General features: G+C 41.1%; 1 protein-coding gene across 2 annotated transcripts in view; it reads right to left on the bottom strand.

The window, feature by feature from the left end:
- Nucleotides 1–24,235, bottom strand: part of WIPF3 (WAS/WASL interacting protein family member 3) — a 38,571-nt gene that overhangs the window by 5,410 nt on the left and 8,926 nt on the right. The window contains exons 2-6 of one of the 2 annotated variants that reach the window (XM_082298917.1): nt 18,991–19,189; nt 4,845–4,977; nt 4,096–4,224; nt 1,826–2,581; nt 103–249 (exon numbers count right to left, since the gene is read on the bottom strand). In XM_082298917.1, the coding sequence (XP_082155043.1) occupies nt 103–249; nt 1,826–2,581; nt 4,096–4,224; nt 4,845–4,977; nt 18,991–19,134 (1,309 nt within the window). In that variant the 5' untranslated portion in view covers nt 19,135–19,189. Of the gene's footprint in view, nt 1–102; nt 250–1,825; nt 2,582–4,095; nt 4,225–4,844; nt 4,978–6,411; nt 6,528–18,990; nt 19,190–24,235 lie in introns of those variants that run through there. The other variant, XM_082298918.1, reaches the window with a different exon arrangement.

Below are 24,235 nucleotides of genomic sequence, written 5' to 3'. Positions count from 1 at the left end.
TATGACAAAGTCTTGAGTGAACTTTTGAGGTCTGAGACACACACGAGCTTTGGTACTAAAATTATTAACTAAGGCCAAGAGATTTAATTTGGATGATATTACCAATGATGTGCATATTTCCATTTTTAAGTGGTGTGTAGGGATCATGAGCTGTAGCCCAGGCTGAGACTCCAGACTTGCTTGTAAGTTCAGTTGTTGGCGATCTTGCTGGTGGCTGTGGAGGTGTGACCAGCTTTCCAGCACCGGTTCCTTCAAAAAAAACCCCACGAGACCAGCATATAAACATCATGACTTAAACCTGACAGTCAACTGCACACAAAAGTGGAGGGGGTACAGAAAGAATGCAGTGTTTGGGGCAAACATACCCATAGCTGTTGCTTGTCAAGCCTGACCATGGATTTGTAGCATTAAGTATTAAATTCAAGTCACTATTGGAGTTGGCTGAGACTTTCCATTTCCAGTTCTAAGGAAAGCGTGACATTCTGAAGTGTGGTTTTGTCCCAGTATGGAAGATTATGCTTCCACTTTTACAAGAACAAGCAGTCTCTTTATGCAAAGGAAATCAACGAAACAACCACAGCAGGTGGCATGTCTAGAAGAAAATTTTCTGACACTTTGGTAGCTCTGCAATGGAATTACCATTAGTCTTGTGCATTTCACTGAGGAGTTGCAAGGGCCATCAAAGTCTACACCTGGCAGATATACCACGGGAGCCATGTGAGGGGGAGGGAGCCCAAGGCCTCCAAGGTACCAGCCTCTCAAAACTGCTTATCCTCCTTGATAACCAAGGGACAGGCAGGCTAATTTTATGGAGACTGCACAAATTGAACTACCATGAGAAATTGGCATCCCGACATAGTTCATCAGAGAGTTCTGAGCAGCATTAATCACCACCACAAGGCACCTGATCTGCTGTACTTACATGGCCTTTCCCCTGGCTCTCAAAGGGAGCTAGTAATCTTTCTCCTGACATGTGGCTGCTAAAATACAGGGTACAGAACATTCTCTTTCAGATGTTCCCTATTAAGTAGCTGTCTCCATTTCTCAAACCCACACAGATCTAGGCTCACCTTTTTTATTATTTTCATTACATTAGAGGAGTTTAATAAAATTTCCTTCTATCATCTACTCAAGGAAATACTGGCTAATACCCCACTTCCCAAGTAGTCAGAGAAACCTTTGGCCGAACCGCCTTGATCACAGGAAGCACTGGCTGCTCCTCTTTGTTGAACAGCAGAGAGCTGCAGCCACATTTGCTTTTGCTCACCTGTGGCTGGTAGCTGCCCCATCTCTGTTTCATTATCTCCTGTAGTGTTTCCCAGCTGTTGCCAGTATTGCTCCTGCATGGGTACAGCTGTAGAGGGGTGTCCTGGGCAAGCTGGCACATGAGCAGCTGCTGACCTGGCAGACACCGTGGTGCGTACTCTGCTGCCCTACCTGAGCCTGTCAGGGTACCACCCATTGCACTGCTGGAGACACACCAATGCCAACACAAAAGCAAGAAGCAGCCCAGTGGTCCGAAGCGTTTGCCTCCACTGATCAGCATGTCACTTCCCAGAGTGGCAGCTTAAACAATAAGGCATGTGTGCCCAGTGCTAAGAACTGCCTGACATCTCAAAAAGCCAGATGTTTTGGGTGTTCATCACGTGCCGTGCAACCTACAGGTATTCCTCCCATGTGTGCTCTTCATCCCTCCCCCTCCATGCTCTCTAGTCATCAATGCAATAGAATGGTTGGGGTTGGAAGGGGACCTTGAAGAACTAAGTCATGACTTCCCCCGGGAAATCCAAAGGCAGGGAGAAGCCTTCAGAGGTGCCGCTCTCACCTGCGCCTCGGCCGGGTCTCTTTTTCCTGGTCTCCACCACGGCTGCGGGCTGAGGAGGGCCGGGGGTGGGTGGGAGCGGCAGCGACTGGATGTTGCTTGGCTTGTGGAACTGTGACAGCAAGTGTGGAGACTTGGGGGGCAGCGGAGGGGGCACGTCAGCACCGCTGAAGGCCGGGGAGGGGGGAAAGGAGAGCCTGTTGGGGGGCGGGGGGTGGGCGTGTGGCGGCGGAGGAGGCGGGGGCGGCGGCGTGGCAGGGGGACAGTCCCTTCCTTCGGCTGGAGCGGCGGCGGCCGCAGAAAGCTCGGCGGCTCTGCCCGGCAGCCCGCAGGGGGGCACGGAGGGCAGAGGAGGAGGAGGAGGAGGAGGGGGCGGCGGGGGCGGGTGCGAAGCGCCAGCTTGGAGCTTGGCGGGTTTGTCAGCCTGAGGGGGAGGGAGCGGGGGCGGAGGAGCAGGGCCGGCGGTCACCCCCTTGGCAGGGCGGTCGGCCGGAGGGGGCACAGGGGGAGGAGGGGGGAAGGTGAGGGAAGGCTTGCTGGCGGCGGGAGGCGGTGGAGGCGGGGCGGGCAGGCTGGGCCGCCCGGGGCCGGCTCCCGCTGTGGCTCGGGAGCTGCCGGGAGGCTCCGGTGGGACAGCTGCCCTTGGAGCCTCGGCCGGGTGCGAGGGGTTACTGTTCGCCTTGGCAGCGCCGCTGCTCGGCGGAGCGGAGGGTCTGGGGGCTGCTGCTCGGACTCCGGAAAGCTGCCCAGGCTTCCCTCCTGGAAACCAGATACCACATGTTACACACCTGGATTGCGTTCCCACTCCTCAGACCGAACAGCGACAAGGGCAAGCTCTTCATCTTCACCTCCCCAGTGGATAGCCGGAGGCATTAAACTAATTCACCCCGAACACCGCATACCCAACAGGTTTCCCATGCTGTAATGGGGCTTAGGAGGTGATGTATTCCAGTGGGCACCGGGGATTCTGCTTAGTTATGTGACGACCTTCTGAGAGACCCTGCTCCCCTCCCTGTTCCTCTGCTTCTGCAGAATGAAACAGATTAAGAAGGCGCTTTTCTGCAGAGTCTGGGGCCCTCCACACCAGCCTCATCTGCCTGGTACAGCCCACTGGGCGTCGAGAGTCCCGGTGAAAAGTACAGAAGCAGTTTGACACAGCTGGCATCCTTCAAGTCAAGTACTTGCTCAGGATCAAAAAATTCACACAAATGTTATAGAAATCTCAAATCCACGGATAAAAGCCAGATTTTTAAAAGCAATGCTTCAAAGGCTTTCCGGAAGGCACAGGTTCTGGTATTTCCTTTTTAACAGCAGATACCTGAAGACTCTTGAACTTACAAAATGTCTTTTCCTGAGTAAATGTCAAGGATTTATCACAAAGCAAGATGTCAAAAAAGGCATCTCATTTGACACTCACATAGTCTGATAGGCATGGCCCTGCTTTTAAGACCAACTCAAAGTAGTTACTGCCACTGAAACTGTGTCAAAAGCCCCGTCACATACAGTGCTGGGCATCTTGGGCTTGCCTTTCAGGAGCAAAAAACCTTCAAGTAGAGCCAAGTTCTGTCTTCCCTGCAAATAACTACTTTTCTCTGTGCTGCCTGAGCAGGCACCAGCTGCCCAGCAGTGCCAGAGGTCATTACTGTGTCTGTAAAAGTCATCCCTCATTGATGCTGGCACTTCCCGAGGTGAAAGCAGGAGTGGGGCTCCTACATCTGCCTTCCTCCTGTCATTGTGAAGCAACAATACCCTTCTTTTTCAGGTCAGTAAATTACCTTGCTGGATCAAAGCTATACTTTATAAAATGCAGAGGGCAAAAATCATAAATATGAATCTTGAAAGTAATACACAAGACTGCAAAACCATAGAAATATACACTAATGGAGGGAAGGAAATATGACTTTGCCATTTGTGCTGAAACAGGTACATTCAGATTTCAATACTGTATTCAAGACACAATTAAAAGTTTTAATTAAAATAATGCAAAAAGCTCAGTTAAAGAGATCTATTTAATCTCTTTCTCACCAAGTGTGGAGATAGCTTTTTATTTACATTTTAAGGAATAAGGCACCTGAGATCTAGAAAGATGGCTTCAATCACATTGTTAATTGAGCCCTCCATGGTCACATGATGAACTAAGCATTCAAAAAACCAAAACAAAAACCAACCAAACAACCAACCCAATAAGAATCAGTCACTAAAGCTAACCCTAAAGTATTTTCATCCCAAATCACTGCCCCCCAGCTATGCTCTCATACAAATGGAGCCCTTACCTGTCATGTCCCTCTGGCCTGCTGGTCTGAGAACAGGAAAGCCACCAGCAAACAAACCTCCCAGAGGCTGCTGAGGGCCAGCTTTATTAACAGCTGGGTTAACTCCATCTCTGTTAGCTCCTTTGGGCTCTGTTAAAAAGAATAAAAAAACTAGGGTCTATCAGAAAATAATTTTATCCTTGCCCTGAGGCTGCTAAGGCTTGGCACCACCAAACAGCCAAGGCCAGACTTCTCCCTCTACTGTTACTACAGAAACTGCCATCACTCTCTGACCTGTAGCTTGGAGCACAGCACCCTCTGGTGCTCTTCAATTTCACACAAATCATGACCAAGAAGTAGTTGTGTTAGGCCTAGTATTAAATTTATGTTTCCAGAAATTTTCAACATTTTCTGTTCTTTTACTCTAATAAAGAAAAATTCTTCTGCTAGAGCCAACAATTCCCACAATTATTTTATTGAAAAACTCTCAAGGATTTCATCATTCTTTTTTTTTTTTTTTTTTGAACAAGGAATGCCTGTTAAGGTGATACCCAGTTAGAGACTTACCATGAAGTGTTAACAGTCATTGATCTCAGAGCAGGATGCACGTTTAGAAAGTGTGCTTGCTGTGCATCCTAGAGCCATATGATAATGCAGACCTTTGCTGACCTTCAAACCTGCCCTTCAGTTTGAAACTGTCCATCTGACCTCCACCCACACCCAAGGCTTCAGCAAAGCTCCCCCAGGGCCTTACTGAGGAGCAGACTCACTTTCAATCTGTGGTGCACTGCGGTCATTGATTTGAGTCACTTTCCTGAGGCGAGTTCCCTGCTGGATATCAGCCAAGAGTGCGTTTCGGGCTTTTTGGTCTTCCTTTCGCAATTTTGGTATCTCTGAGCTTGCCTGTTGACAATAAGAGTTTAGATGGGGAGGTACAAACAAAAACGCATGTTTAGAAAGGATACACAGGCAAACACGGGATAGAAGATTTGAAATCAGCCATCCTTGGCAGCTGTCATTCCCAAGCCTTTGAGTCAAGCCAACAGGAACAGCACTTGGTTGTGCAGGAAGTAGGAAAGCTGAAAGTTTAAATATCACACAGATCTAATAGTAGTTGGGCTAATACTGTTGAAAGCAAATTAGGAGGCATGCTCAAGTGAAATGTGACCTCATTTGGCCATTTATGGCTTCTGCCCCACAACTCCAGCTCCGACTCTCAGCTCTTTTAATACAATTTACAATGCTTTACATCAAAATTTTTATGTGTCACATTATAATAAATATCTGTTTTATCTACTCTGCTCAGGAAAAAAGATAGATAAATGCATGCTGCATTCATATTTGAATGTGATAATTAACTTATTTAGACTGCATCTCTGTATTGGAGATTAACACCAGTTTAAGTAGAATGTCTTTAGAATAATACAAGTATATTTTAGTAACTTTTCTACCCTTACCAAGCTTGGTAAATGTAAAGTCAAGTCGCAGTTTAAAATTTTGTAATAAAACAAACATACAAACAACATTTATTCTTTATTCTTATTTCATCAAGTTTCTTGTTTTATATATTGAAAAAAAATCTTTTAAAAAGATTGGATGTTTCACTTTTTAAAAGCAGGTTATAAAGAACAAAGCTGTTATTTCTAAACCTATTGTGATTAACAGAGCAGTCTAATAGAGGGGAATCTTCACATCAGAGGAGCAATGTTCTGCTTGCTTCCAAAATTCCCAGAGGTTAGCTAACTCCCTAAAGAGAACGAGTACCAGAAATGTTTCCATAGCCCTTAATTTTAGCATCATAGTTGTAATAATCAGAACAGTACTGTCACACTTTAAAACCCCCTAAAACCAACCCAGCTTGGTAATGGCATTCTGAAAGCAAAACAGAAACTTGAAAACACTTAACCAGCTGCTGAATTAATAATGTGTCTAAATCTCTAATCCCAAGTGAAGAATTATATCGGTACGATATCATTCGTGGTTATTTTTGTACTTGCTGCAAAAATCCAAACCCGGCCAGCGGGATTTGCCGTGCCCCGCTAGATGGAGCTCCAGGCCGCCGCTAACGCCGCCGCATGCCCGAGACCTGATGTAAAAACTCGGAATTACAACCTGGCTGGTAGGTAACCATGTATTATTTTAAAATGTTAGGAAACCTCCCGCTCTGTTATATAGTTTTCTCGTTTGAAATAGCGCTGCCTGCCTCGAACTTGCAGAACGGGGAGTCCCACTGGCCATTAAGAGGCCCCAGAAGAGCTGCCCGTGTCGGGAGTGTTAGACCACGTACCAGCCACAAACCATTTCCACTGTCCTTCTCTGGGAGCTGGCCATACTTACTGTGAAAAATGGAAATACCATAACTGGAACAGGGTGATTCCCTTCCTCACGAAAGCTGTTTACCAGTATCTTCAACTTCTTGTCTCTTTACTCCCACTAATGACTTTGCTGCAGCGGGACAAGCAGGAGATCTAAAGGGATCTGATCAAGGGCTATGTTTAAAATTAGATCCAGCAGCTGTCTTTCGTTTCCGGGTTCAAGTGTCCATATATTATACCAGCTGTCCACTGCACCTCCCAGATCTACTTGTCTGGGCAGACAGGCTGTTAGAATATACAGTCTTGATATCCAGACAGCTATTAGGCTAAAATAACCCACTTGTGGCAACCTGTGGCAAGTGACCCATGACTTGGTATCAATGTAACACAAGCAAGACAAAAATCTGTCATATAAAAAATCAGGAATATTATTCTGCCGGTCTGTAATGCAGCAGAACAAGCTGCCTCTCTCTTACAATAGATCCTCTTACTCCAAGCATGGCTCCATCCCATGCCCCAGCTGTTTCTTCTTCCTCCTCATATACGTGAGAGATACAATCTTCCCTGCCCAGCCTGGTGGACTTGGATGGTTGATTAGCTGCCGAGTAGCTTGATTTGGATTCTCTTTTTCCATTACAAAGTCAAGCTGGTCTGGGGTGTAGTGTTGCCTGGTTGCAGAGCGGTCAAAGCTCCTGTGGATTTCTTGTTTGCACTCCCAAGGCCAGTGATAATCCTTGCCAAGAATTGTTCCACCGGGTAAGTATTTCGCCCACTCATCTACTGGTGTCTTGCATTTGCAAATTCCTGGATTTACCATATTGTTTTTTGAGAGAACCTTCCTTTCTTTGATGAAGAAATAAATCTTGGATTCATGCTCATGCTGTGCTTGCAATGCACAGCACAAGCACAGATAATAAACACGTAAGTTCTGCATCAAGAGAAAAACAGAAAGAGGAACTCTTATGGCTGTCAAATCTTCAGTCGTGATCACATGCAATAGGAAGTGTTTCAGCAGAAAGACAAATACATTTTAAGTCACAGAGGGAAAACAGCTGCAAGACAAAAGATGTAATTCTTAGGCTACTTTCTACCCCACCATCTGCAGGGCAGCCTCATTTATTTACAAAAAGAGAAGCATCTCAGTATTTCAATGAAAATCAGAAGGGAAGTGGAGAAGAATGTGAAGATCATTTGTTTTATCAGATGCCAGAGCTGCCTCAGGTAACAGAGTGAAATTAAATTCCATACTTTATTTACAGGAATTGGTGAGGGAACGGTGGGTTCTCATTACCTTAGCAACCACTAGGTTATTCTGCTACTATTTCAGACACAAAGAACGTCACGTTCAGTACATACTTAGAAACAGAATGGAACAAACCACACATAGCCTGAACATAAGAATGGCTTCCTTTTCATCTCACCCAACTCCATCACGTTTTGTCTTCAGTATCCTAAATTACACACTCAGCTGTGATATTCAGTAAAGTATAGGATTAATGTTTAGGCTATCTGTCAGGTCTTCAAAGTACATGAAAATAGGAAAATACCATCAAACCACTTTTTTTAGAGTGATGTTTCTGACTGTAAATCATCAATGTTGGAAATAAATATTTCAGAATTTGAAGCTGGTAACTTAGATTAATGGAGATACAAATGAGGACAGCATGAATATACAGAGATATCTAAATCACTGCAGCTTGTGGCCATTTGTAAAGAACAACAAACCAAAACATGTTTCCCTACTGCTGAGGTGGAGGGGGGAAAGGGGAAAAAATGCACAATATGGAAATGTCAAATGTAAAACTGAAAATGACTGGATTACAAATACTGGTCATATCTCTGAAATTAAAGCCTGCATTCCAAGTGCCACAAGCCTGAACCTGGAAGGGGGCTCCAGCAGCAAGCCTGAGTGAGCAAGTGTGGCAAAGAGGGATAGCATAGTCCTCCAATATATTTCATCCTTTCAGAAAAAATGGTGTGAGCAAAAACGGAATCACAAGTTCTGTTCTGGTCTCCAGATCTTTAAAATTACATTGTGGAAACCTGGAGATGCAAAAGAAAGAGCCAAAGCAATGTTCAAAACACTGGAGGCAACAGCTCAGATTTTAGCATCTTGGTTTGGACTGTCAGCTGTGAAGTCTATCTGGGGGTGGTCTGCCTGCACACCACAACCTGTGCTGGGAAATGGTGGTGAGGACTAAGGCAGCAGAGACAGGTATTTGGTGAATTAATGTGAGATGCAAACAGCCAAGCTGCAGACAGCAGCAGAGTATCAATCTCCTGGTGTCTGGATCAAGGCTGGGTCCTCTCTGTCCGAGGTGGTTTTTGTGAAGCACATGTCACCAGGTCCTGTGCAGAGCTACTTGCTGATGTGCAGTACCCTGTGGTGGAGGGGCACAGCCAGTGGTTTGTAAGAGCTTCTTCCAGTTAGGAGTTCTGTAGAAGTGGATTGTTCAGTTTAGAAGAACAACTCTGTTTTTTTACAGTTTCTCTACATGGACCACTCCAGGTTTGACCCTGAATAATCACAATCTTAACACCCTAAATTGGGTTGTATCAGACAAATTAAGAACTGAGAGACTTTTTCTAGGGAAAACTGACTGAAATGCATGGTAGTGAGCTCCATTTCTGGGTACACTCTGTTGTGATATTTGCATCACCTTCAGAATGTGACTTTACATCCTGCAAGACAGATGGGAGCATCGACCTACCCTCTGGGCTCCTACAATACTTAAAATATTTAAGAGGTATACGTGCTCAGATACTAAAGTGATGTAAATGCAGAAGGCACCAGCCATTTGAAAAAGTTTATATTAATACTAATCATAATCTTCAGATTTTAAAGAGTACCCCTGCATACAGAAAAGGGGAAATCTTCTGGACTCTGGACAGGTAGTTCAGTCACAGTTCATACATTCTGTCCCATAAGTGGATTATATTTACTCTGATTTGAAATATGCTCTTTAATGAATTTGTAAGTACTTCAGGGTAATGTAGATCTACATAAGCATGACAGCTGCAGGAAAAATGTACCTCTAGCCTTCTAGACAACCCAATAGCCAGGCTGTCATGGGCCTTTCTTTCAGAGTAAACCCATCAGGTGATGTGAAAAGATGATCCAATACTATAACTCTAAATTAGATAGGAGCCATAAGTAAGATAAAATAAAGCATTATTTCATCCAAAGGCACTACATACTCTTTTATTCAGAGAACTTAATAGTACTGAGTATTTACTCTCCTGACATGCAATGAATTGTATCATCACAGTAGATTTTCTCTCTTGGTCACATTTTATAGGAAACACTGGAAAGACACCTGTGTATAAAATTATTTATCTGAACTAGGTAAAAAAAAAAAAAAAGAAGTCAAAATATACTTAGCTTTTCCCTAACTATTTTGTGAGACATATAATGATAAAATTAAAGCCCAATCAATACAATTGACATCAGCATTTCATTATGGGCAGAAGGAGACCTCTCTCTTTTGCTGACAATATAAATTATTTCTATGAATCTGGTGGCAATTAATCTTCCTCTCTCCCATTACCACTTTTTTCCCCCTAGACAAAACCCCCCAGATTCAATGCAGAGATCAAGCACAGGTACTGGCAGAAGGCATAAGCAGCATATATTTTAGTGGAAGAAGAGTTTGAGGACACCCCTTAAGAAACCCTTGCTTTCTTATTTTTCTCTGCCATGCTCAGCTGAACATGCATAGATCTAGACTGATCTTCACCACTGCAGCATGAAACACCTCAGGTCTGGCTTTTAAGGAAGAGAAAGACAGTGCAGCAAGATAAATAATGAACAAAGGATATTTTGATCACAGAGACACATAGTCATGAAAAAAAAAAAAAAGAGGAGTTCCTGAGCCAATCCTGGCCTTGTCTGGCATTCAATCTGTCATGATTCAGAGACCCAATTTAAACTAAAAAATACAAGAGAAAAAGCCTACAAACCTGTCAATGGACAATTAAAACCAGCATCTAAAACAGCAGGCAGGGCAAAACCAGCAATATCTGGGTAGGCAATGCAGTCAGTAATATGATAGTGCCAGGTCTGGTCAAAGAAAATGTTCATCAACAGTGAGAGACAACTAAAACCTTAAATAAAGGATATATCAAGCATCAAGGAAGTGCAGGAACCACTGGAGATATAACAAAATTCTCCAAATATTATTTCTATATTAACAATAACTGAAATTCTGGTGTGGACAAGCACAGACTTTTCAGGAAAGAGGACAAAAAAGGTGAAGCTAGCTGCATAATGCAGTATGCGCATCATATCAGAGATAGCTGAGAATATGAGAGAAAAACACAGCTTGTTTGGGGTTGGTAAAGCATCTGAGGAAGGATGATGAGTGTTCTTACTGCCCATATGGCACCACAAGTCTCTCCAAGCAGGAGAGAATGAAGGGAGAGATGATGACTGGGTCCCTATCCAGCCATAAATCTCCTGCTCCTCTGAAGGAAAGCCAGGCATTGAGTTGGTGTTCATAACAGTCTGGACGGGCACAGGCCTTGAGTAAGGGGCTCCAAGGGGCAAGAGTCTGTTAAAATACCCTTCTGGGAACACTGATGATAAAAAAGAGTGGACTAGGAACAGGGGACACCTGCTTGCAAGCAACTTACTCAGTAGCTTCCTTCCACTTAACCACAAACTGCTGACCACAAGTATTCCATAAGGAGACTCCTGTAACCATCAGGACGAAGGTATTTGAATGAATTCAGCTCCTCAAAGACTGCATCCTTTTCAAAAGCAGAACTGACAGGAAAAAAATAATATTGCCAGTAAGATGCCAGAACTGTCTAACAAACTACAAAGTTGTAACTTTTTATTAAAAGAATGAGGTTGTTCTGCAACAAAGTAAAACACGGAACTTGACCAGAAATCTCACTGTAAGATGACCAGCATGTCTTCCTTGACATAGCACAGGATTATAAAAGTCATCTATGCATTTGTAGCTCAACATGAAATCTGAAACCCCAGAAGAATTTGCAACTTGATCCCAAGAACAATTCACTATTACTAGTTTAGAATTATGCCAGGAATTAATGAATTTACATTTTCAACAGAAACAATTTGCCCCAGAGGCAAGAGCATTGCTTTTACAAAGAATTCTCAAACTAGCATCTAAAGTCTCCATCAGGAATGTGCCAAGAAAAGTAGCAACAAAAAGAAGGAGCTTATTAAAATAAAAGACCCAGTTTCCAGCACAACACAAACAGAACTACCATAGAGAATAACATTGTCATCCTTCTTGTATTTACATTACATGTGCATCAGGTGTGGTTTCACTTATGCACTGTCAAATGCAAAATAAAATAATCAAAATAATCCTCCCTTCAAATTTAAGGAAAAATGCAACAAGTCTCAACAACAAAGCAGATGTCTTCTTTTATTTTAAATATTTTAAACTGCTTGTTTCTAAAGAAGCTTGGGAGATCTGGTACCTGACAATTTTGGTTCTATTCACAAGAGAGCCCTGACCTCTGCTTTAAAGCTTTTTAACTGTGGGAGACCGCGCCACTGTGCACGACTCTACCTCCACAGTCATTTGCAAGATCAGAGCCACTTCTTGTGTTTCTGCTGTGTAGCATAGGACAAAACTAATTAATTTTTGGCACCTGGTCTGCCTAGGCAAACACAGCAATCTCTCAGCCTTCTAGCAAGCTGAGCTTCAAATGCTCCCCATGTGAGAGGTCACTCTCCAGCCAACTTTTCTGAGGGAGCCCACACGAGGGGACCTGCCAAATAGCTTCCTGGCAGCTGAAGAAATCATTGTTTCAAGAGAATTACAGGACCAGCACTTGACAATTCCACCTACACCCAGCTCAGTACTGATTAACCATGATCTCAGTCTCCATCGCACGAAGTTCTGCAGTCTGAACCTGCCAGGTTGAAAAGGTCATCGAGCAATGTGTGTGCTTAGATAGGCTGAGTCTACACCGACCTTGTTTCTCAGCTCCCAGCTAGGGAAGCAGTGCAAAAGTTGTTATGGATCTCTTCCTGGTGCTACAGCCACCGCCTAGTCCTGGCTTTAGTCCCAAATAGTGAGGCCTTTCAGTGTTAGCAGAGCCTGGTGCCTGCTCTACCCTGCCTGAAGTTACCAGCCCACACAATGGCAGGGAACAGAACACAAAACCCAGCATAGCAGGAGCAACTTTCTTCTAAATCTGTATTCCTAGTGCTCATTTCAAACACCATCAGAAATCAATGCCACTGCACCCAATAAACCCTCTGCACTTTATGCTAGCACCGCTGTATCAGGTAATATAAAATCTTGTATACTGAAGGGTTCAATTGCTCCTGCCTCAGATGGAGCAGTGGGCTTATTAACTGGGGTGTACTTAAGGTTTGCTAGTGTGGGTTGCTCCATTTCTGTACTGTAATACAAAAAATGCAACAGAATCAGTAGGATCATTTATACCTGCTGAGCTCTTCTGTGGGTATTTAACTTTCTGACACCTACATTTTAAATGCAAATTCTGACTGTTCTTTCACTAAAAGAAAACATGCAATAACAGAAGCCACCAAAATGGAGGCAGTATAAAATTTAAACAACTCTAAAAGTGTTTCCCAGCAGTCCAGAAAGACCACAAGTCAAATACCAAAAATATCTTGAGACTGGCTTCAAAAAATAATTTTGAATTTCATCTTTTGATTTCTAAGTTTTTGGTATTCAAAGTCCCATGCCTGCCTCTGCATCAATGAAAAGAAAGGAAAGCTCTTACATAAACAAGAAAATCTGAGGGCCTGGCATTGCAATGAAAACATCAAACAGTACAAGGCTGAAAACATCGCCATGGGAGCTGGTGACACTAGCACTGTTTATTCTCTCTGTATACCACAGCAGAGTCCCCAGGATGACAAGGGATGCCATGAGTAGTGGCAACAAAAATTTCAGCATGTAACAACCTACACACATCACAATTTAATCTCTCCCTGAGAACACTAGGCCATTTCTCATACCCAGTTACCTGTGCAGAAGCCACTGATCATTCTGAAATGCCTTTTAGCATTCACACAAAATTATGGTTAACCCAAGAGAGAATAATGAGAAACTAGCATTTCTTGCACTCTCACCTTCCAGCCATTCAGAGAAGTCCTACTCAAGTGTTGCTATAATTCTGAGTTCTCTTTTAATTAAAAGGCTAAAAGTATAATATTAATTGACAGATGGAATTTAATATTTAGCCATGGCATACACTAGAGATGGAATACTGACTTTTAAGGGCATTATTACTTTGTGATTAGAATGGTAAATTAACCTATTAGTTCTCTGCAGCTAGGCTGCTTCTGGTACCTGGGCTCAATCATTTACAGCTGGTAACTCTACTCTGCAATTTCCATACTTGTATATTACACAGATGAAAAACAAAGAGAAAGGATGCTCTTCAAATGCTTTCCATTCCATTCAGACTCGTAGAACATATGACATTACGAAGAAACCTGCAAAACAGAACTCAACATCTAAATACATTAAAAACTGTGACCTTAGAGTTCTCAAGTGAAGCATTCAAGAAGATTAGCACCTAGGAACTATATGCAGTCCATAGCCCTGTACCTGTCCAGATGAAACAGAGCAATGCCAGCCTAGTATTTATGTTTTCTTTTCATCTTCCCCACCTTTCACAGCTCCCACTTACCCTTTCTGTATTTGTTGACTAAAAGAGTAGAAGGAAACCGCAGCAACACTTTGAGATGCCGCAGCTATGCAACCTCAATTTTCCAACAGCTGAATATTAAGTCAAATAAACCACACAAAGACACAGCATTTTTTTTTCCTACATGATTGCCTCTCACTTCTTTACGAAAGCAGACTGGTGTGAGATATGATATATTATTAAAACACTATAAATCAGTATCCTTTATCTTGTCTGGAACAAGGCACTCAAAAATTTCAGCTGTGCTTTGTCCAGCCCTTAGCACAGTCTGTATGATCAGTCAGTCACCAACAAGATTACCAAGCCTGCACTTTTTCTCACTTTGGTGTGTTTTACCTACCAGCAATAAATACTGTGCTTTAGTATCTCCTGGCCTAGGGGCTCCATGATAAAGTACTAAATATGATCTTACAGCTCAGATAAAATTTTAATAAACACATTCCTACATATTTTGCAATTAGCACCATGCATGATTCTGTTCTTTCGGTATTACACTTGCATGTCTAGGGGTCTGAATAAAAACTTGAGAAATTACTTTAATTTTTACAATAAATAATTAGCAAGCATGACCAAAAATTTATGCATATGAGTGCTCGTATGTGCACATTTACTCATACTATATTTGGTAAGACCAAATCAAAATAACATAAATCATCATTATCTTCAGCCAAGATGCTTTACATATGTTGTTTGTTCTCTTTCCAAAGAACAGTAGTGCTAAATGTCATAGGAGCAAAACCAACTCCCACACAACTTCAGATGAACACTCTAGCTCTCTGAATTTCTTGGGAAGGCTGAAGGAAACAGCTCAGCAAGGTTTTCAATCTAACAACTGCATGAAGGAGGGAAAAAAACATCCCCCCAAGGAAAACTATCAGGTGATGTTTTTCTGAACCTTGGAAATCCTTCCTCTGTGTAAATTATGCTTTTATCGCAGCATTATATCATGAGAAATTGCTTTTCTGCATTTTGTATTACAAGAGTAGAAAATAAGATGAGAATAATAAACTTGGTAAACACCGACAGGTTTATCTACAACAGTAATTCTGGTTTTAATTATTTTTTAAATTTTAACTAAATAAGAATGAGGTAATCATTCAGATTCATCTACATGCTAGTGTAGCATTCATCATTGTTTCAAGTTTCACATTTCTACCACCAAAGTAAGCATATTACTTTCTCTTCCTGCTATCCTAGTTTCTAGTGTGCCACAAGGCAGCAAATAAACACCTGGTGCTACTTTATGAGCTTTATCCATTGTGATTTTGGGGGTTAATTCCTATGCTAAGACTTTAATCATAACAGTTCTAAAGAGAACAGAAGTATTTTCTTAAATTCCAAAAACATGAATCATTAAACCAACAACTCTGAGTAAGGCACAACCCAGCAGGTCTGCTATGCATCCACACTTCCTTCAATATGAACATTTTGATAGGTGATGACTGATGATAACATTAGACATTCACATATACAGAGGCTACACAGCAGTAAGCAGCCCTCACTGCATGTAATAAGTGAACAGGGTTTATCAAAGCAAAATTCTCTCTTGGTCCTTTTCTTGGGAAATTAGGTGAAGAAAAATTTTAATCAGTCTCGGTGGTGGCACCAACTCTAGAAAATATGACAAACCAAAACTAACCTGGTTGCCTCATATGCCAAACTTAAAGGCAAGAGTGGTAAAAGAAATAAAGAGGGAATAAAATGAAGATTTTGATGAGCAGAAAGCTTTAAAAAGCTCCAAACCTACCACCCTCTTCCCCAACACCACCAACAGAAACCCTATGAAAGAACCTTACATGACATGCACATAAATTAAAAGAGCTTTGGAACAAAAACCCTATGCCTCCTTTCTAAGTGTGCTTTGTTAAGATGTAGGGGGAAAGGAAACAAGAAGAGATCTGAATTGTGTAAGCCAGTGCCAGAAAATACATCAGGGCACAGTTTTATCCTGCCTACTCACCCCTCTCATCTCTATGACCCGCAGAAGGCAGGCATTTGAAGACATGATCAATTAATCTAATTAGATATATTTACATTTTGACTCAGCCACCTACGTCTGCTACAGCAGACACCCTACCATTCCGTCCTGAGAAATCCACATCGTTTTCTTTTAAGTTTGCTCTTACAGCCAGTAACTTTTTGGCTGTTGGGCACAGGTGGCTCCTAGCATGTCTTAAATACCATCTCCAAATCACTTTATATTATCTTGTAAAAAATTCTGTGAATAAAATTCAGTACAAGTACTTACAGAGTATCAGGAAGTCCAAAAGTCTTAGAAAACTGTAGGAGCAAGGCCAAAAATCTTAGAAAACTCTAGGAAAGAACCTTTGTTCTGCCTTAGGAAGGAGTTAACAGGACGAAAAAGCTACGTGCCAACAGTGGTTAGAATTTCCATGAAGTAAGGACTGCAAAATTATTTGGGATCACGGCTCACAATATTCATGAAGAAAATGTGTAGGAAAAAAGATAACGTGGTGACTACATGTGCTAAAAATCTCTTGATAATGAAGGCAAGGGGAAAGTGTGGCTATTATCCATAACTAGAAAAGCAAGGCAAGTCTATGGTACCCCTGCCATAGCATCATGAAAAACTACAGGATTCTAAAACCCCCACCTACACACAGGCATTTTTCTTTTAACATAAATCAAGTAAGTTAAACTAGTGGCTCACCTGCATATCAATAGTGAAATTAAAACCTAACTTTTATTTGCTAACATGCAAATGTTACTCTGGTTTAATCATACCAGTATAATAAAAATCACTGTGCTGTTTACTTTGGAACTTTTCCAGCTGTTGGCCAAATAATGACTTACTTGCTTTGAAGGTTTTCCTTAAAGCTACATGCCTGTTAAAATTTTTCCTTCTCCCATCCCCCAACTGTAGATCTAGCTGTAGCAGCTGTAACAACAGCTGGGCAGTTTAGCAACTGTAAAAGACAAATGCCAATTTCTAGAAAAGGGCTATCTAGTAAAAGAAAACAGGGTCTGTAGCAAGTTTTTGCAGACTCCCCAACTATAAGATTTTACTCTGTAACTTGGCACCAGCTGGAGAGCTGACTCTTACTCTGTGCTTCTGCTAAACTCACCAGGCAGATTCCTGATCCTGTCTCTCATTCAGTTTTGACAGGGAAAAGTAATGTTGTTGTTGCAGGAAAAAACAATGTTCTGCCACCCTATTTTACTAATTATTTGTGCTGATTCACATGCTCTTTTTAGTATCAACACTTATTAAAAGCAAGACTTTAATATCAGGCATTAATTAGAAACACACCTAGTATGTATCGTGTCACCAAGATTAAGCTGACTCTAAATTCTGTGTGTCTTGTACAGAGACCACCCCATTTGAAACAGAATGATCCAAATAAAATATGAAAATAAGCCGTCTTGTATCAAAACCCTATCACAGTAGTGGCTTTAGTTGTCAGAAAAGGGAAGGGAAAACAAAAACCCTAAACTTGTTCATAATGATCCATAGGGGTCTTCTTAGCTTTCTCAAGTCATTTACAATTGGCATATGTTAGAGGAGTCTAAAAATGTCTCTACATACTTTACTGATCTGAATTTATTAGGATAAGAACATTTGTAGCTTCTGTTGACTTTAATTGTAGTTGTGAGCATTAAGCTGCTCACAATATGCAGCCCACTTATTTCAGTATCTAAGTATAGGTTGTGTACCAGCCCAGAAGAATTGCTAATTGGAAACACTGCTCATGGTGCCAAAGTTGAAACTGAATGCTGAAAAGAATAAAACACTGCTTATTTCATTTGCTGTCTTTATCCTCCTCCTCCTCATCTCCACAACTCATGGGGAGTTTTACAAAATGGTTCAGCCTGTAAAGTAGCAGAGAGAAACTTGCAAGGAAACCTCCTTCTGGAAAAAAGATAACAGAAGACCATTATGAACAGTACCAAACAAAATCAACTGACCTTCTTGGGAACAAAACAGGCAGAGATGCCAGGGAATGCAAGGGAGAAATGTAGCTCTTAAAAAAAAATAAATTTGAAGTACTTTTGAAGTACATTTGAAGTACCATGTACTGTTTTGCTACAGAGACTAACATACTCCGCAAATAAGTACAGCAGTGACAGAAAAACATATGAAAAACAGTCAGGAGAGATTTTATGACTTGAACACAACTGTGCCAGGTTCTACTCCTTCAAAAAAAGTCCAAGAATTTCAATGTAGAAACAGGTTATGACCAATTGATCACAGAATTCAAGGAACTACTTAAATAGGTTTTACCATAGGTACAATAATTGATTGTGAAGGTATGAAAATGTAATACCCCGAATATTCACCCAGAGCATCCTTCTCTTATTGCAAACATGCTGGCAAGGCACATGTTCTACTTCATGACACACACAGTAATGATCTGTTACAAGCTGTAATTGTTCCTGCACATGCACAAAAGAATATTGTGCTGTATCCCCAGGAAGACGCCCTGTGCTAGAAAGGGCAAAACCTACAGCTGAACACTGTGAGTCTTAATAGGAGCTGTAAGAAAAAGGATGAAGAAACTAATACTTACCATCTGTCCATTACCAATACAAAAATGAATTCCCTGTGGCTGGAGAAGTATTCACAAATGCTGAATTCTCACCATATACACTCTAATCATCTCTAAACTTTTTGATCCTGCACTTCTAGCAGTAAAAAAATTTTTGAGCATGCACCCCAATATGCATAGGTTTATTTCTTTATAAAGTGTACACATGTATGATGAAGTTCCAGTATTTTCATCCCACGCACCAATGGATCATCTCACACACCCCACTTTGGAGACCACTGCTGTAATGAACAGAAGAACCAGTGCCAGCAAAACAAACATCTGCCCCAGATATTTGCTATGAATATCCATGCCAAAATCCTGTGGGCTCTGAGCTGGCTACTACAGCTAAGCTTTTGCTCATAGAAATGAAAAGTCAGTCTTACCAGTGGTGGTGGTGGAGGGGGCCCTCCAGAAGGTGGTGGTGGTGGAGGGGGCCCTCCAGAAGGTGGTGGTGGTGGAGGGGGCCCTCCAGAAGGTGGTGGAGGTGGTGGAGGAGGAGGTGGCGGCGGCGGTGGTGGCACAGGCATCCGCTCGGATTTGTAGCTTCACGCAGTTGTGAACAATATAGCCAAAGTCTATGTCCTTGAGAAGGAAGGGAGGAGAAGGAAAAGTGGAAGAATAAAAAGAAAAAACAGAGAGGAATGTGTTTATACTCTGCAAGCTGAAGATTGGCCAAATATCTAGCTCTCAGCAGACTGAAGACTTTTATACTGCACTGCTTCCAAAAGTACAGTACGAACAGCCTCATTACAGTTATGATGACAACATACATCTAAAGAGCAAGCTCACAGATCTGGGCCAGTGCCATGAGTACCAAATGCGTAGATTCTAGCCTGTCCAAATATTACATCTTGCCTTAACCTAGCCCATAGCCCTGAAATGCAGAGAACAAATCACAGTAGACCACATGTAGACTCTCCTGCTGGGAAAAAAACTCTGTTGACTTTAAGCCAGAGGTTTGCTGCTCTAAGGAGAGAGTAAGGGACTTTTTAAGGTTCAGCGGACTTACTCAATGTTTAAACAACAACCGAAAAAAACCCCTCACGACTGAATAATAAATAAAGAAATAATTCTACAAATTAAAGCTTCTATTACCAAATGATATCATATCAAGGGCCAGACATCTCAAGTGTTAAAGTCATGTGTTTTTCCTGCCATTTTTAAATGTTATTTTTCACAATTCTTTAGTAATACACTGACAAAAAGACATGTATCTTCCAACAAAAGCTATATGCTTTTAAAAAAAAATTTTTTTTGGAGAATGATGGTGCATCACTCACTGATTTTCATACCTAACCCAGCCCTCAGCATGACTCAGTCATCCTTAAAGTTAACAAGAAACCCCTGTATTTCATTAGTAAAGTTGCAAATGAAAGTACTAGGCAGTGCCAAAGAGAGCCCTCTGCAAGCCATACTTGAAATCTTCTTTTGGTAGTGACACTTGGATCAATGCTCTGAACACATCTAGTTTTACATCTCGTTCTACATCCATCATGTCACAACTATCTTCTGAGACTCTTCACAATGTCATATAAGAGTATCAAAAGCCCTACAATAACACAAAATATGTCATATGCTTTGTCTTTCCTGTCTGCAAGGCTTTATCTTAACAAGAAATTACATTGGTGTCTCACATTTTCTCTTTATACATCTCTCTAGGTGATAATTTGTTTTCCTGTCTCCTGCAAGGTCTTAAAAACATTTTTTGCATTTTGATGTTTTACTAGAAATGGATGTTAAGTTGAAAAGACCACAATTCCCAGACCCAACTCCCCCTGGTTTTCCCTTTATTTTTAAAAGCAGACACTCCACTCTTTTCCAGAATCTTCTGTGTAAGGAGGAGGCACAACAGTTAAATCTGGAAAAGTTCAGGAGAGAAGACGACACAGAAATGAGGCAAGTTACAGTCTTGTATATCTGGGGAATATCTGGCTGTTTTGTTTGAGGGTTAGATTGGAACAGGCAGTGAAATTAAAATGTACATGCAGACTTGTTCACTTCCTACCTAATGTACATGAACAATATCCAGATAATATCTGAGTATTTTTCTCCTTCTCTATCTCGTAAAATACTTAATGGCAGATCAGTCAGAAATTAAACATGCAGAGCCTCTGAAATGCTCACTTTCTCCCTTGAGAGATTGCTATTCAAAGGACTGGCATATCAAAGCACCCTGATATGTAACAGAATTGGTTGCAATCACTTTAATAATCACTTAATGAAGCTTTCCAAGAAAGCTGGCATCATAGCATCTCCACCATTCCACCCTCATTGTTGCCCTATTCAAAAACCCGTTATCAGAAGATATCTCTTTTCCTCAATTAAGCCATTCAAAAACATGGACATAAGGAGAATGAGTCTTCCCAGCTAATAATATGTTTCGGGCTAGTATCTTCCTACCCTGCAATACAGACCTTTTGTCTTCATTAAGGATTTAGAATGGAAAATATGCTCTTAGTCAAATTAGAAAAAAAAAAATAGAACCCACGCTCCTGTGGCAGACCACATGAATGGCAGCAGGAGGTTGAGCACACTGGAGGCAAGCAGCAGTGGGAGAGAGGAAATGGGAATCGGCTCTTGCTATTTAAAAGTCACAATCTGAAATGCCATCAGATGACTTTTCTAGCTGCCTCTCTACCAGTCCCTGCCCCAGCACCTGTTCCTCCAAATGATGCAGCCAAAATTCAAGGGCTAGAAACTGTGTGACTATCTATAACCCAAAATTCAGTGCAAAGGAAATGTTCACCATATATCCCACTCCCATATCCTCCTGTCCAGTGGCATCAGGGAAAAATGCATTTAGTGGGGTTATAACACACAGCCCTTGAATGAAATACTGGAGACACCATAGAGCTTTCCTCCCATGCTGTTTCAAACCCCCTACAAATAAACCATCTTTCAGAAAATCCTGCTTATGTGCCCTCTTTTGTCTCTTACCACAAATTCAGAGGCTCGATGTCCTGACCTTGGCATGCTTTTTAAATTCATTAAAATTCATGGTTTTTATACCAGCACTGTTACAGGGTAATGCCTACACAATGAAGAACCATTTTCCACATTGGGGCTCTATTTGTTCAAGTGGTCTTTGTAAGGAGCGCTGCATGTTGATAAAGGCAGGAATCTTCAAGCTAACTTACAATAAAAAACATTTGGCTCTTAGCTTTTAGTCATAACTGCATGATCTACACTTTTTAATATGTAGGATTGGCTACGAGAACCTCTTTTGTAATACTGCAGCTATCTCACGTGGACTGTATTGGAAGAAAATTATGGAGAAGGCTGCAACACTTCCAATACATCAACACATGTTACTTGGAGGCCTCTGTTCCTTGGTTAAAGGCTGTATTTAATTAACCTCTCATTATATTTTTTATATATATATATTTAATATATATATAAAAATAATAGATATATTAAATAAATATAATATATGTATAATATAGTATATATATTATACATATTATATAAAAAACCATGGTCAGCAATTTCACACAATAGCTTCAGAACATGCCGAGTTCATGGATTTCCACATAATAATCTAAATAAACTCTGAATTAAAACACAAAAAGGAGTATCATACTAATCAGCTCTAATGTCTGTAAGAGCCAGGCAAGAGGGAAATGCTACAAAGGATCCTTAAGACACATGTGACCTTTCTCCACTCCTTTAAATATACATACCTATAATTGGAAGAGAAGGGTCTGAACTACTCCTGAGGGACAGAAATAAAAAGATACAATTCAAAAAGCTGGCAATAGGTGGAGGAGAGAAGCCTGTATGTTTAACCTCAGTTTCCTAAGACAAGAAGCAATGTAAATCTTTCGTTGACTTAAACATCACAAAACAGAATCAAGCCCAACAATTGTAGAATTTATTGCAAAAAAAGAGAAAAAATCCCAAACCCTGCCTGTTCTAGTCCATCTCCCTACCAAAACAAGGTTGTACATTTTTTTTAGTGCTTTCTGTATTCTAATTTTAGGTGTCCCAAATAATGTGGCTTTTATTATTTCCCTTGGGAAGCTCTTTCCCAAATAACTCTTTTAGTTCAAATTGCCTGACACGCAGCCTAATTTCTCCTTCTCTTAGTTTGATCCCATTTGCACTCCACTGCAGATGACTCTACCTTGTTCCAAGCAAAATAGTTTCTTCTACTGCTCAGCATCAGCTTTGTGGAATATAAGAATTTTAATTCAAAAGTACATTTACAAGGACTTGTTATACTTTTTGAGTTGTTTTACTTCTCACAAGGCAGTGAACTTCTCATCAGTCAGAGAATATTATTACTCTTCTCTGATCTCAAAACAATTGGTCTTCTTTTGTTCTGTTGGTAAGGATAATTCTAAACCTGGTAATTTCAGGTGTCACAGATTGTTCCTTGTGTGTTCTCACCACACATGCTTGAATAGCAGCTGGGTTTAAGAACCACACTGCAGTGATAAATGTAAGAACTCAATCTCTACATTTCTGAAGGCCCAAATAAAGTCTTCACCCAGACTTTAATTTTAAAGTGTCAACAAGACAGAGGAGGTGAAGATCTTTCTTCTTCATGGACTGCTCTTTCAATCTTGTCCTGGATTTGCCCGTGGGAAACTCAAAACCTCTGCCTAAGCTTTTCTGTAGCTTTGTTCTCACTTTGCCCAGCTGCCAGGCATGCACAAACTCTGATCCAAATGCTTCCCAAAAGTCTCCTCCTGAAGTGTCACTGCCACAGCAGCAGTGCAGGGCTCACACTAAAACAAAATCCTGATGGGAGCAGAGAGCCACACTGAGAAACAGTGGATTTTGGACAGCAGTTGACATGTCTCCTGCCACACTGACATTCAGCAGAACCACCACAGGTGTGCCTGAAAAAACTATTCTAAAATACCTTCACCCATCAAGGAAAGGAAATGCATGAAACAGCTGTACCTTCAATTTAGTACAATGTCTAGAAGGGGAAAAGACAGAGGGAAAAAAAATCACTATTATTTAAATGTGCATAATATGCATTAATGCACTAAACTCTAAATAGGGGTATTTTTTAAATGGCCAATGTCCTTAGGTCTTTAGGTGGTATAGTCATTAATATGAAACAACACGGTTGGAATTGAAAATCTGACTCTTATAACCAAATTGGAGAAAGGACTGCAAAATAACTGATTCATTATTACTGGATTTGCAATCACTGCAGCTGTACACTCTGAAGTAGGTAATACAGCTTTGGGGAAATGTACAGGTTTTCTTCCTTCAAAGGAAAGGCTGGGTTGGATATTTCAAAGGTGTGCAGGAAACCTAATCTATAATATTGGTCTTATTTTCTTGACTAAAAACTGAAGAAAAAAGTAGACCACAAACTGGTTTTATCTTTTAATCAACTTTTATATAATCAAATACGATTTCCTCATTAACTGTACTGTTCTGAGTTACAGCTTTTAAGTCCTTATATTTCAACAGAAAAGTCAAATAATTTCAAAATCACTTGTGAAAAAACAGCATCACTAAGCATCTGCTCAACTTTTATGATCTGAAAAGTAGACAATGAGTGTAGTTGTGTGCCCATTTGCTCCTGTGAAACATCACTGAAGAACAGCTGAAATCATTGATATGTGCACTCCACAGATCTTTTAAAGACAGTACACACATGTAGAT

This window comes from Coloeus monedula, assembly GCF_965178545.1.
Source record: "Coloeus monedula genome assembly, chromosome: 1".
In the NCBI taxonomy this organism is placed as follows: Eukaryota; Metazoa; Chordata; class Aves; order Passeriformes; family Corvidae; genus Coloeus; species Coloeus monedula.
The sequence above is the reverse complement of the archived record's forward strand: the minus strand, read 5'-3'. Positions and strand labels throughout refer to the sequence as shown.